The sequence below is a fragment of the Cryptomeria japonica genome, chromosome 7 (genome assembly GCF_030272615.1).
Source record: "Cryptomeria japonica chromosome 7, Sugi_1.0, whole genome shotgun sequence".
Taxonomy (NCBI): Eukaryota; Viridiplantae; Streptophyta; class Pinopsida; order Cupressales; family Cupressaceae; genus Cryptomeria; species Cryptomeria japonica.
In genome coordinates, this window is record NC_081411.1 from 751563011 (window position 1) to 751578378 (window position 15368).

General features: G+C 36.5%; 1 protein-coding gene across 1 annotated transcript in view; it reads right to left on the reverse strand.

Moving 5' to 3' along the window:
• Window positions 1-9155, reverse strand: part of LOC131049578 (peptidyl-prolyl cis-trans isomerase FKBP42) — a 97105-nt gene extending 87950 nt beyond the window's left edge. The window contains exons 1-2 of the mRNA XM_057983634.2: window positions 8836-9155; window positions 8663-8695 (exon numbers count right to left, since the gene is read on the reverse strand). Of these exons, the coding sequence (XP_057839617.2) occupies window positions 8663-8695; window positions 8836-8857 (55 nt within the window). The 5' untranslated portion in view covers window positions 8858-9155. The remainder of the gene's footprint in view (window positions 1-8662; window positions 8696-8835) is intronic.
• Window positions 9156-15368: the final 6213 nt, after the last annotated feature.

A 15368-nucleotide genomic window follows, 5' to 3' on the forward strand; every position in this document is an offset into this window, starting at 1 on the left:
TCATAGTTTGTGCATATAGAGGTTTACCATCTTTCTGCATTTTGGTTTCAACAAGAAGTTATTGAAATTTGTAAAGGTCTTTATTTAAAGACAAATTTCAAATTCCAAGTTTTGCAGTGTATGAGTTCAATACAATCTATTGACAGTTGATTTATTGTAAATGGAGAAGCGATTTTTGTGAGGTTTGAAAGTATTGCTGGATTTGAAGACATTAATGCCCTAGGCATGAGGATTTGTGTGCCCTAGGCGCAGGGATTAACAGCATGATCATGGGCAGATTCATGCATTTCAGTGAGGAGGCATGAGGTTTTGTTAAACTGACTGGTCATTTGATATTATTCATATTTGTAACCCATTTAAGGGGTTGACTTTCTCAGAAGTATCCATTATTGCTGGATGTGTTATTTTCTTAAAAGTTCGTGGGCTGTGGAGAGCACATCTAACTCACTCAAGGGTCAAACTAGATGAATATGTTGAAGTATGAATATTGGTGGATGTGGAGTTGGGACAGCAATCTGGACGTGGAAATATCTGCAGTGTTCTTGGCATCTGAAGAAGCATTTACAGTGGTTGTAACTCTATCTCCATGTGACGTCTTCTTTGCTGTGCAATTTGTGTTGTATGGGGGTCGATTAGCCACTGAGTTGTAGAATTGTGACAGCAGCGCAAGCAGACCAAATAGAGGCACGGGCCCATCATCTGACCATTGGCATGAGGAATAGGAGTATCTCTTCTGCCAACACAGACCCTTACAGTCTGCTGCTATTTCAGGTAATAATTGTTGTCCATAAAAGGGGAGAAAGATCCAATTGCATTAGCCGCTGGGAAGTTTTCCTTGGATGTGGGAAACTCCAGTTAGCTGGAACGAACTTAGTCTTGGTGCTAAATACTATTACAATTCCAACTAATCTGAAACAAATGTGAGGTCAGGAACAAATATGTATTTTTATGTATTCTTGAGTTTTAATTAATATTCAAACAAGCTAGCAATCTGATTTTTAATAGCAGAAACTTATTGTCCAGAACAACAGACATAACTTTGAGTAATTGTCGTTTTGAAAGAGTATTCAATGTAATACATGCTTAAGTCTTTGAATGTGATCATAAATGTTTAAAATTGCAACCAAACATCTCAGAGACCATTACAAACAGAAAAGAAACTAATTTCTTTCATGTGCATGCATACAACTGGTTGGCAAAAAAATACTTACATTGAGCTTTGGGAAAATAGTGCAAAAATTGGTTCAAACAGGGGTAGTATCTTACAGATATGTAACGTTGACCACCTCCAAAAAGCATGTGTTATAATGTGTACAACCAAAAGATAAAAAGAGGTGGCTCCTTTTTATTACAAACAAGTAATTGGTAAAAATATTGAATTGTATTAACAAATGATCAAATGATCATTAAATACAATACAAAGGATCGATGTTTCTAAAAGAAACAATCGATAATGAATGAAAAAATAGAAATTCCTAATATGTACAAAATTACATCATATTGACCATTAAACAATAATAAAGAATATTATTCTAATACCCTCCCTTAATGGTCAATCTATCAACAACACCAAGCTGCCCCCCAAATTTAGCAAACTTATCTGGGCTGAGAGACTTGGTGAGAATATTTGCAGTCTGATCCACAGTTGGAACATCCTGCAACTGAACTGAGTCGTCTTCAACAAGCTTCCAAATGAAATGGCAATGAGTTTCCACATGCTTGGTTCTTTCATGGAAGACAGGATTTTTGGCAAATTTGAGAACTCCCTGATTATCACAAAACAAGGGAGTCGAGCCTGCTTGAGATATTTGCATATCCGCAAGCATCCAGAGAAGCCAAACTGCCTCACAAGCTGCCTTAACTGCTCCCCGATACTCTGCTTCTGTCGAGGAGAGGGCCACTGCCTACTGCTTTTTACTAGTCCATGTGACTGCACCAAATCCCAAACTGAAGACAATCCCAGATGTTGATTTCCTGTCATTAGCCGAACCTACCCAATCTGAATCTGTGAAAGCACTGAGTCTAGGATTGGGACTCCTAGTGTAAAGAAGTCCATAAGCAGAGGTGCCCTTCACATAACGCAGCACACGCTTCGCTGCTACCCAATGATCAACCTTGGGGGCTGTCATGAAGCGTGAAATGTAGCTCACTGCAAAACTGAGATCAGGTCTAGAGGCAGTGAGATAGATGAGATTGCCCACTAGTTGCCTGAATGTTGTTTCATCTACAGGAGGAGAATCAACCTTGGCTGACAACTTCAGTCCTGTCTCCATAGGCGTGGAAGCAATTTAACAATCTTGCATTCAAAACCTATCAAGCAAGTTCCTGGCATACTTGGACTGAAAAATAAAAATGCTACCATCAGTCTGCCAAACATCAACACCTAAACAATAATGGAGAAGCCCCAAATCTATCATATCAAAAGCCTTGCATAGGTCTTGTTTGATTTCTGCAATCAAATGTGCTAAACTGCCAGTAATGATCAAGTCATCAACATAGACAACAAGAAAGAGAACATCGTCACCAGAGTGTTTGATATACAAATTACTGTCGAAAGGGCTACACTGAAAACCATGAACAACCAAGTACTGATCAATCTTGATGTACCACGCTTGAGGAGCCTGTTTGAGTCCATAGAGTGCTTTCATGAGTCTACATACTTGATGTTCTTTGTCAGCAACCTTGAAACCAAGAGACTGCATCATGTAGACTTCTTCCTGCAACTCACCGTTGAGGAAGGCACTCTTAACATCCATCTAATGGACTTTCCATCCAAACTGAGTTGCAATAGCGAGAAGAAGACGAATTGTACTCATCTTAGCAGTACGAACAAACATCTCCTCATAATCAATGCCCTCCCGCTATGTGAATCCTCAAGCAACCAATCTGGCCTTGTATTTATCTAAGGCACCATTTGCATGATACTTGACCATATACACCCATTTGCAACTAATGGGCTTCTTCCCTGGAGGAAGATCAAAGAGAACCCAGGTGTTGTTCTTCAGAAGGCTCTGGTATTCTGCGTCCATTGCCTATTCCCACTCTGGAATCCCTTTGGCCTCTGCATATGTCTGAGGCTCATAAATACTATGAATGTTGGCCATGAGAGAAAAATTAACTGTAGACTGTTGTTTGCTCTTGTTTTTGGAAGATCTACCCTCAATGAGCTCATTAGGATGAAGATCACTGATGGTCTTAGCCCACCATTTAGGCCGAAGAGTAGAAATGCCAACATCAGATGCAAGAGGAATAACTGGAACTGGAGATGGAACAAGTGGAAGATTAGTATCATCCAGAGGAAATGCAGGTAGTGCATCATCAAATTCAGAATCTGCATCATCCCTCCCATCAGGTGAACCAAATGGAAGACGGACACCCTAATCAGAAGCCTTCAAAGGTTGATCCTCATAATTCTGCTTAGACAAGGAAAGCTGAAATAGTCCTTGTTCTTCATCAAAGACAACATCACGACTAAAGATAAGACGATCAGTGTCCACATCAATCAGTTGGTAAGCCTTATGGTTGTCACTATACCCTGTGAACATAAGCTTCTAACTCTTGGAATCCAACTTAGAGCGCTTGGCATCTAGAATCCATACATATGCTAAAGAGCCAAAAAATTTCAGATGACCGATCTTGGGTTTGCGACCAATCCAGGCTTCCTCAGGAGTGTTCCCCTTAACAGCATGAGTGGGAGACTTATTAAGGAGATAGACTATAGTAAACACTACTTCAACCCAATATTTCTTAGGAACATTCCTCTATTCCAACATTGACCTAGCCATTTCTGTAATGGTGCAGTTGCGACATTCTACAATGTCGTTTTGTTGAGGAGTGTACGGTGTGGTTAACTGACATTTTATGCCATGTGTATCACAAAAAGTGGAGAAAGTAGTAGAACAAAACTCCCCCCCATTATCAAACCTAAGAGTAATAATATAACAACTAGACTCTTTTTCTACTAAGGCCTTAAATTTCTGAAATACAGGAAACACATCTGATTTCTATCTAAGAAAGTACACCCACATTTTACGATTGAAATCATCAACAAAAAGAAAGAAATACCTGCACCCAACAACAGAAGGTGTATTCATTGGACCACATACATCAGCATGGACCAACTGTAGTACTTAGAGGCTCACCATGAGTCACCATCCTTGAACGGTGTGTGTTGCTTCCCAACCTGACAAGCTTCACAAACTCACTGATTCTGAGTTTGAATTTCAGGTAGGCCATGTACTTAATTTTCTCAAACAATTTGAGCAAGGTAGTGATGTTCAAGTGACCATATCGTTGATGCCAGACTACTGATAGAGGAGGATTTAGCTGCAAAAGCATGCTCAAGAGAATCACCTGTATCCACAAGTCCGTAAAGACCATGATCCTCGATGCCAACAGCTATAGTAGTGCGAGATGCACGATCAACAATCGAACACTTGTGTGAACTGAAGATCACATCAAGCTGAGGAGAATGCCACAAAATCTGACTCACTGAGAGTAGGTTTAGTTACATGCCAGGAATGTAGCATACATTGAGGAATATAAGATTCCTCCCACCAAACTGTATCTGAATGTTGCCCTTGCCGACAACGGTATACTCTTCACCTCCTCCAAAAATGACTGAATCAACATAGGGAGAGAATTATGTAAACCAATCACGCCTGTGAGTGAAATGCCAAGAAGCACCAGAATCTATATACCAGGTAAAAGATTTCACATGGTCTGTAGGTCTTTTAGCCATGAAGGCGTAAAAGGCAGACTTTTTTGCTCTGTGTGCTCAGCAACATTGGCTTTAGGTTGAGACCCCCCCTACTTCCGTTGTTCAGAAGCTATTCGATTGCAACAATCCTTGATCATATGGCCATATTTATGACAGTAGTTGCATTGAACCTTCTTCTTCGAACCATCCTGAGACTGACTAGAGCCCTTCTACAGAGATGACTGAGAGGACTAACATTTGCCTTTATCCTTGTGAAAGGATTTGGCTGCAAAGGCTTGCTCTGAGGAGGATGAAGTGGCACCGCTACCAAATTGTTGTTTCCAACGGTCTTGCTGTAGAAGTTTGGAGCATAACTCTGGAAATTTCAGATCAACATTCGTTGAAGTAATGTTGAGAGTTTCTATAAAGTGCTCATAGAATTTAGGTAGACTTTTCAAGGTGATGACTACCATATCCTCTTCCTCCATTTTCCGACCAATACCTTCGAGTTGTTCTTGAATGTCCTTAATCGTTGTGAGATGCTCCTGTAAGGACATATGTTCATCCATCATAATGGAGAACAAGTAGTTCTTCAGGAAGAACGCTCGGCTTTTGTTGGGCATCTCATGCAATTCCTTCAAATGCTTCCAGATTTCTGATGCTGACTTCCCAAAAGGAATCTGAGGCAACTGGTCATTTGTGACAGAGAGCTTAAGGAGCATGACGGCTTCTCGATTCTGGTCATCAAACTTGTCCTGATATGATCTGGTTGCGGTAGGATGAGATTCTTTTCCCAAAACAAGATCATCAAGGCGATGATATTCAAAAATCGTCAGCATGTGTTGCTTCCAGGTGTTATAATTCTTGTCGTTGAATCTCTGATTGCCTTCCAACATTAAGTTGGTTAATGATGCCATCTTGCACGCTTCCCAATGCATAGAAAACAAAAAAATAAAGAAGAGGCGATAGTACCAGAATCCGAGACACGAATCCCAATGCAAAAAACAAAGGCAAATGCAGGTACAGACTTCAAAAAATAGATGATGTACGTCTGGCACGAACTTTGAGGAAAAAATTTGGCTGACCCAAAAAAAACACAACTGTTGTCGGAAATCATAGACGTCATATAATGCAGAGCCGCAAAATAAAAAACGGGGGAAAAAAGCAGAAAATATAACACCCAGAATTTTTGTCGCACGCAGTTTGCAGAGCCGCAAAAAAATCGTGGAAAAGAAGCAGATCGTCGCGCACAAAAAAAACACCGAAAAATGCGAAAAATAAATTGCGTTGGGCGGAAATGTGCAAAGACTTGAAGAGGAGGCATCGCAAAAAATGCTCACAATCATAGAAGACTTCAAGGGCTTAAAAATGACTGCAGAAAGTCGCGCAGATTTCAGTAAAAAAACGCCAAAAGAAATATGACAGAAAATCGCGAGCTCAGAGAAAATCTAACGCTAGAGAAACCCCGCAAAATAACCCAGAAAAAAATTCGTCGTACAAAAAACTTTTCAAAAATTTATGTCAAATTTTTTTTTTTAAATTTCCCAAATTTTGAGTGTTTCTCCTCTAATACCATATTACAAACAAGTAATTGGTAAAAATATTGAATTGTATTAACCAATGATCAGATGATCATTAAATAGAATACAAAGGATCGATGTTTCTAAAAGAAAGAATTGATAATGAATGAAAAAATAGAAACTTCTAATATGTACAAAATTACATCATATTGACCATTAAAAAATGATAAAGAATATTATTCTAATATTTTTCAATTTGAAAGTTGTTCGCTCCCATGCACAAAACTCTATGGTTCAATGAATCATGAAAATAAGCACTTCTGAAGAGGACACTAAAGGTATCAGCCAAAAGGACCAAAATCTGTATAGCATGCACAGTTTGCTGGACTGATGATAGTAGCAAAGTTTAAAGGCAACTCCTTAAACCCAGTTGACAACTCCTTCAATGCTGGCATCATGCCTATATTACTGTAGATCCTAAATACTGAAACGTGATCAGCAAGTGCCAGAGGAAATTGAAGAGTGGTGTAAAAGCTAATATCCTCGTCACAGATTCCCAAGATATCTTTCCTTTACTCAAAACATGATTTCTAGGGCAAGGTGTACCTCTTGCTTGAACTCTCAATAATGAGGGAGATCATGCCTTGTAGACTTTAAGATTTGTTAAAAATAGTTACTGCTGCCGATTATCATTATGTCATTAACAAACCCTAATTTTATGGCAAAGCGCATTACAGCATCTTTTGAACCAATTTTATATGAAAGATGAAAAATGTCTTTTCTGACTGTACCTGTGTCTACCTATTTATGATCCTACTAAAGTATCATTGTATCCTCCTGTTAACTATGTCGACATTTTTAAAACCTTTCTTGTCAGTGTTCCACAAAAAATTTCATTCTTTGTTTTATGGGCAAAGTTTGTGCTTGGATACTTTAAACTCTTTATGTAAGAACATCTCAGTGATGGGACTATTATTACTTTATGCTTTGATATATGAACTGGCACATACTCAGTCTTTTGATTTCATTTGCTGTATTAGCAACAGATTCTTCGTTTTGATACTTTTGTCAGAAGTGTGACTGTATATTCTGTTTCAACTAGAATATCACCTCTCTAGGACCATTGGAGAAAAGAAATGCATTATGGAAGGGCATTCCTCTAGTCCTCACTGACGGGCGCCAGGGGATCATCACCTCAGTCAAAAAAGTTAATTTTGAAATGTAAAATTTATTCATTTTTTCTGAAGATATTAAATAATAAGGGAGAAATTGAAAAGTAGTTTTCTGTAGGATCAAGATTCTTCATTTAGACTTTAACGCCACCATTTGAAGAATGTCTTTGTCTCATATTGAGCTAATTCACATTCGAATTTGACAATAACAATCATGAAATCATCTTAACTGCCTGATCTTCTTTTGACTCAATATTTTTTTGGATCTTCATAGCTCTATCAATATTTCTACTTCTGCAATGGCACAGGAGCAATTAAAGAATCTCTCTTATTTTGCAAGAGAAGACACCAAAATAATGGGATAAAATATGTAAGCGTCCAACTCATGCGATCTTGCAGCAAAAGCAAGTGTCAGGTGTAAAGCAAGACTTAACAACCTTAAGCCAGCACTTTCCAGATTCTGCCAAACGTGGATCTTGGGAGCATCCAAAGATCTAGTAAGAAGTAGATGAAATAGGATTTTTTCTAACATGGTTGTACTTGTAACTACCCTAAAGATATACCTGCAAATAACAATTGAAAAGAGATTTTTGTTGACTATTCATACAACTGCTAAAGGTGGAAAATACAGAAGGCTCATAACAATTTGACAAAAATGTCTCAAAAAGCTGTATTTTTATGGACTGCAAACTGAAAGGTTGTTGATGATGGAGCTCGATGGCAAGAAAGTACAGCGCTCATTCTGTCATATGTGATTACGAAAGGACTGAGCCTCCTATTTAAGCCACCTTAGTTTTGCTCTTATCCAAAATTTTCCTGACAATATATTGACTTGGAAATCCAGAAGAACTAATTCACGTATGTACGTTTTAATGTAAACTTTTCACTGCGTTGTTCTTAACTTGATCCAAATGAAAAGGGAATTCCTGGTATGAACGCTCATGTCCTTCCTATTCACAAGACAAAAAGCGCCGATGTGGAGTAAAACTCAACTATTTGTTTTGACAAAATCCTGTATTTAGCTTCAAATAAACAAGTTGTTGAAAAATCTAGGTTACCCTAAATCACCTTTCAAAATTCCAAAAAACAGCAAAGTTTTCAGAGATCACCATATTAAGCTAATTTCCTGTAATTGTCCTCATATCAGCCACGCTGAAAAATATGATAGACATCAATCTTAAATCGGTATCGGAGACTGGGCATTGCTTAAAGTCAAAATCCATAGTAAGCTAGTTCTCAATAAAAACAAATGTAGGAATCAAAAAGCAAACCTTTATCGGATTCTTGAATAATCTCCTGATTCTCTGCACCCGCAGAAAATCAAAGTTAGGATAATAAAATATTAAAAAGGAAAACCCAAAACTAATTTTTCAAAACTACTGAAAGGGTATTTTAAAATGATGACAATTCGAGATGAATTGAGTGCCACTGTATTGGAGCTTACGTTGTTCATGAATCTCCTCCATGTCCAAATAAAATTGGAGCTATAATTTTCTCAGTTTTGGTCAATCTCTTCAATATCACTTATTTTATTGTCTTACCCACTCAGTTATAATGAATGAAACTGACCAACCCGCATTTAAAGTAGGAAGCTGCTAATATTAAAGCAAATGGGCACCTGACGATTATCTTGGCATGTTCTACTCGTTCAAGAACTACAGCTGCCCGGCCCGTTTGTGCTTATAGGCATTCATCCATTTGAGAATTTGCTGATGTTATCATGCTTCGATTTTTTAGAAGCATCAATATAGAAAAAAACAGAATAGAAGGGTTTTAACGTTTGTGAGCCTAAATACTAAATATCGGAGAATATGTTCGTCAAGGGTGGATAATTTCATTGTTTCAAATCTTACAATTATTCCTACTTTTAATTGGATAATGATTTATTTAGATTTAATTGTGTTATTTTAAAAAAAAATCATTTAATGAGTAGGGGTTCGAACTATTTAACTTTTTCTTAAATATAGAGTCAATTTTCATTGAAATTTTAACGAGGAGTAGTTCAAAAAAAATTAATATTTAATATCATATCTCTACATTGATTTAATATTAAAAAAAAAAGAAAATTAACGTCACATTATTTAATATCATATTTTTAAATTGATTTAATATTAAAAAAATATTAACATCATATTTTAGGAGTAGTTGTTCACTTATCATACATTGTTTACGATATTTATTGATCATATTTTCTACATAAATGTTTAGGGTGTCTAAACATATAAATAATAGAAATAATTTTTTTTTGTCAATCTTTATTAATCATATTTTAAAAATAGTGGTACGAATCTTATTTAGTTTTTATTGACAATATTTTATGAGTAAGAATGGATACATCTTCATAATTGAAATCAATCGAGCTTGGATATTGGGAAAAAATGTCTAGTTGGGTGGAAAGAGTGGGAGCGATGAGGGCAATAGTGGGAGCGATGAGGGCAATAGTGGGAGCGATAGGGACAAGGCTGGGGGTGAGGGCGAGATTATAGCAGTGTCCTACCTATTGTGACGTTTTCACACATCGCCCCATTGCAAATGGGGACCCCCCTACTTTTTAGGCCCACTCGGTCTTTCGTTTTGGTTTTTGGGGTCTTTTGGTGGCAGTCTCGTCAGTCTCTCTGCTTTGCAAGTGTTCGGGGGTTAAATCGAATAAGTCTACTTTTTGTTTGGGTGAATTTGATGAAGTTTAGGGCCTATTTTGTTGATTTTAGGGTTTTTGCCTTTAGACCTAGATTTCAAGGATTTTTGTTAGGGTTTTGGAAAAATTGAACATATAATTGGAATCAAGACCCTTCAAGGAACCTCCCAGTAAAATTTGAGCCAAAATGGAGAAAGATCCTATTTTTTAGGGATTTTATTGAGTCCTGGAATGTCGTCATTTTGCCAAAAATCAAACTTACTATTTTTAGTAATTTATATTTTTAGTAAGTGCTTTCCTGACTTGTTTTGTCCAAACCCTAACATTTTGAAACACTTACTATTAGGGAAAATCTATTTTGACAGGTTCGTCCCTAAAGACGGTGAAGACTGAACATTCCTGAAGATCATTTCTAAATCCGGAAGAGTCAGAAGACAAACAAGTTGGATTAAAAAAAAATGGTTAAAGTATGGAACTCCTATTCCAGAAGAGGAAAGCATGCAAAATCATCTAAGTCTGGAAATTCACATCAATCCACCAATGTCATCCTGATCCAGAAATGACCTGAAATTTGACTAAGTCTGAAAATTTGAAAGATCTTAAAAAATCTAGAATTTGCATTATAATTCCTAGGGATCTGAAACCACTATCAAACATCTTGCCAATATATATGAAATATAACTTAAATTATAAGAAAGGAAACTTTTTCCTTTCTTATACTTAAATGTTATATTTCATATATATACATGTCCTAAATTGGTAGAAAACATCAAATTCCTCCTTCATGACCAAAATTATGTTAAGGTTTCAAGCAGATCCGAAGCAAATATGAACTAACAATTATATGCAGATTTAAATACAAAAGATAAAGAAATAAAACAGGACATAGATAACACATAGATTTAATGTGGTTCACCCAGAATGGGTTACGTCCACCATACACAGTCGTCCAATCTTTCTTATTATCCAGCAAAAATAGTACATCAACCTTACAATGCCTTAAGCATCCCAGCCACTTATAACATGCGTTTTTAGGGCAAAAACAAAGTCAACCTTTTTAGGGTTTTATTACAATGTCGATTTTCATCAAAAAAAAATACCCAAAAAAAATTTCTCGAGGGCTCCCGCCCTCGAACCCCCACTTTTCTTGGGGGTTGTCGGCCCCAGACCCCAGCAAGGATACGTGTTGAGTGTACAATACTTTGTTGATCAGTCGCCACATTTCAACAAATCCGCCCAAAGCTAGGTGAGGACGCTAAAATGGAGTCTCCTTGGAATGCATACAAATTTGATGAATTCCTTCCTCAAGTAAAAATGTCACCCAAGCACTCAGAAGGGCGCCAAAATTGAAGTGTCATGGAAGGAAGGAAAAATAGTGAATTCCTCCTCACCATCAAAAATTCGCCCAACAATTAGGGAGGGCGCTAAAGTGGGGTAGTGAAGGAAAATCCTCTAAATCATGAATTCCTCCCCTACGAAGAAATTATGCCATGAGACAAGGAAGGGCGCCAAAAAGAGATGTGCATAGAGAGATGGAAAAAAGAGTGAATTTCATGCCAAAGGTGAAATAGCACCCTAGATTGGAGAAAGGCGTTAAACTCAAGATGCCTTGGAAATGGAGAAAATGTTGAAATTCCATGACAAATGCAAGATTGCACCTAGCAAAGATGAAGGGCACTAAAGATGGGGTCCTGTGGAAAACTCGTGAATTCCTTCGCAAATGAGAATTGCACTCTAGCCAAAGAAAGAATGTTGAAATGACTAAGTCAAGGAGAATCAAGGAAGTGATGAATTCCGCCATGAATTCCATGCCCAAGCCAGAAAACTGAAAAAATTTGTCTAAGGCATGAAAGACCAAGGGTCAAGGAAGAATGAAAAGCAGAAATCCCCTTGAGAAATTTTTTTAAATTTTCATTTTAGACACCAAATCTTATCAGAATCCGGAAAGTTTTGCAGATTTGGACTTGTGAGTTAATTCTTTATCTCCTGGACCCGAGTCCTAAATTTTAGGAAAATTCCTAAAAAATAGGAAATGTGGCAAATTGGTCAAAAAGCTCCCTGTGGATGTGATGAATTCAAAGAGCACAAAAAAATGCCTTCCTCGAGAAAGAATTGCGCCCAAGAAGAAGAAATTCCAGGAAAGGTGAAAATTTGGCTAAGTAATGGAAATTCCTTCCTTCACGACAGAATTCTTGGAAAAGGTGAAAATTTGGCTTAGTGTTGGAAATTCCTTCCTTCAGGACAAAATTCCAGGAAAGTGGAAAAATTGACTAAGTGTTGGAAATTCCTTCCTTCATGACAAAATTCTTGGAAAAGGTGAAAATTTGGCTAAGTGTTGGAAATTCCTTCCTTCAAAACAGAATTCCAACCAAGGAAGAAATCACACCAAGAATGAATTGAAGATAAAATTTCTAAGGCAAGGAAGGAATCAAGGATGAACTGAACAAGAAATTTCCCCCAAGAAACATTTTGAAAAATCCATTCTTAAGCATCAAATATCCAAATTTCAAAATGATGATAGATTTGGAGTCATGAGGGAATTTTCTCTCTCCTAGACCATGGAACCCTAATTTGAAAATTTTCCTGAAAAATCAGAAATGTGTAGGATTGATGAAAAACCTTCTTCAAGCAAGGAAAGTTGAGGAGACTTCAAGAAAATTCTTCCTAAATCGAATTTTCCCTCTCCAACAATTCTAGATCATGTGCAAGAGCGGATATACAATGGCGGGGTCCACTTGAATGGCGAGGATCTATTGAACACATGGCAGTAGGGTGGCACATTCATTACCGAAATATTTGACCAAATGGCAATCTAGTCATTTCATGTTGAATTTATGGGAGATTCCTTTTGCATACAGTCGTCGCATGTGGAAATGATGGAGCATTTATGATATAATGAGGTGATTTTTTTGCATGGATGAATATTCAATGCATGTTGGGCACATTTGAAAGAGGTGGTGAATTTAATGCGCAATGGATGCTATTTTGGGTGCCATTTTTGGTAGTATTGTAATTAATTGTATATGGGCTTAGTGGGCATTAATAGACGATTCCCACCTTGTTGCATATTGAGTGGGGAATCTTTGGGGTTTGCATGTAGTCAATGCCAAGAGCCTATATAAAGGGGTGCCCCCCTCATTTGAAAAGGGAGGAGAGATTGTTGTCAGAGATTGTTGCTAAGGATTGTTGAAGTAGCCAACTCAATACATTGTTCGACTTTGATGGTGTATTCTTGTTCTATTTTAGCAATTTGCATGGTCTTGCTCTCTTTAGTTAGAATAGATTTTACTTTATGTTATTAGATGAACTAGATTTGACAGGATTGCTTGTTGCAGAATTTGTGCTCATACTTTTGGTGTGCAGTTGATTGTTGCATACTGTGCAAAGTTAGCCTGAGCCCCATTATTCATGTATGATTCACTGTATGATTCACTTTGATTATCAATAGAGATTGTTCTATTTGATGGTTTCTATTGATGATTTAAAAATCATTAACACACCCTTTGAAGATTGCACTGCCTTCATGTAGTTGTGCATTGTTGGTGAAGCAAAGCGTGATTGGATTTTGCATAAGTAATCCCTTCTCTATGTTCATAGGATTAGATTATCCTTAGCTTATTCCTCTAAACCTTTCCTCATTTACTTTTCCGCATATCTTAAATCCAAAAAAACAAGGCTTTCATTGCAAATCATTCACATAGAAATCCTTGAACTTGCATAAGTTTGTTATCTTCTTCAAGTGAATACATAAGGCCCCTTGGGTTAACAACAAACCCATCAATCAACTGAGTCATGTCCACGCATTGAAGGAACCTTGGAGTTAGTCATTTGAACTTTTTGTACAATCTTAGCATACGGACTAATTTTGATCAAGAGGAGTAAGGTGACCATTGGTAACTTTATTCTGTGTTAGACATTGTCATAAAAAACATGTCAACACTACCCACATATCACTTTTCACCCCAACTAAGTCCCCCACTATTTCATTTAGCTAGAAGTTACATCAAATAACTCCACAACCGATGGATTTAGAATGACGAATCCTAATGTAACAACCCTTATGAATAAATAGTAGGAATATATTATTTTGAACCAATCTTCATTGATCATATTTTATGAGTAATGGTTCGAACTTTGTTAAATATTCATTGAATATGTTTTATGAGTGTTTATTCATTTATCTTATTATGTTATTCACATCTATATAGTAGGAAATTATCAAAGGTGAGCCAAAGTAACACCATATTATATGATGATTTAATAGGATTTAATTTGTCATTTTGAGTCAAACTTCTGTAATCCATATTTTATTATTAATAGTTAATAAAAATCATCACTTGTGAGCATGAATATTTGACTTAGCACTTATTACATCTAGATGATGATCATAGGATAGAAGCACTTCTTTTAAGTCAATATTCATTGACTCTTATTTTATGAGTAGTGATCAAAACCCTACAAGTACCTTTGACACCTAATTTGTAATGTCCCCTTATGTAAATTTTATGCAATAAGGGACTATCAACACACAAAATCAATTGAAAGAGACTTCTTTCCAATTAAAGATTCCAAAAAAAAAAACTTATACCACTTAGTATAAAAATAATATATAAGGATCTACTTATGAATGTTTATCCTTAGGATTTACAATTAATACCACTTATAATATAATGATATAATACTTATCGATATGATAGAGTATCACCACTATCTCTAATATATAGGTGGGATTTATGCAAGATTATCTCGACTATATATATTTGATCTACACTTATGCTATACCAATATGAAGTGTGCAATCAATATTGTTGATAGTTGTCTCTGATATGACACTAAGGAATGTGCTAAAGTTTGCTTCCATTGCTTATAGTGATGATATCTTGTAGTTCTTGATCTATCCTTATAAATATGCAAATTTTCTTTCGCTATTGCTTATAACAATGATATTGTTGTGTTTGATTTGAACTTTATAAATGTGCGATGGATGGGTTGTTATTGATAGCAATCTTGGATTATATGCCACCAATTTATGCCAAAAGGAAATTGCTCAAATAGAGTGTCCAAATTGGATATAAGAAATAAAGAAGTAAGATTTTATGATGATTCTCTTGGAATGAGATTGATCCTCATTAAATATATCATGGTATTAAATAGTTGCATCCTTTGATGGGGAATAGACACACCCATTCCTTAATTGCAGCCCTCTACAAATCAACCTATGGTTTTAACCGCCTCTCCATGATTAATTGTTATCTTATACTTGTGTGTATATTCATTGCCTTTGTCATGTTAAGTATAATTAATGTTCATTACATAACTGGTCATTTAACTAGTAAATCATT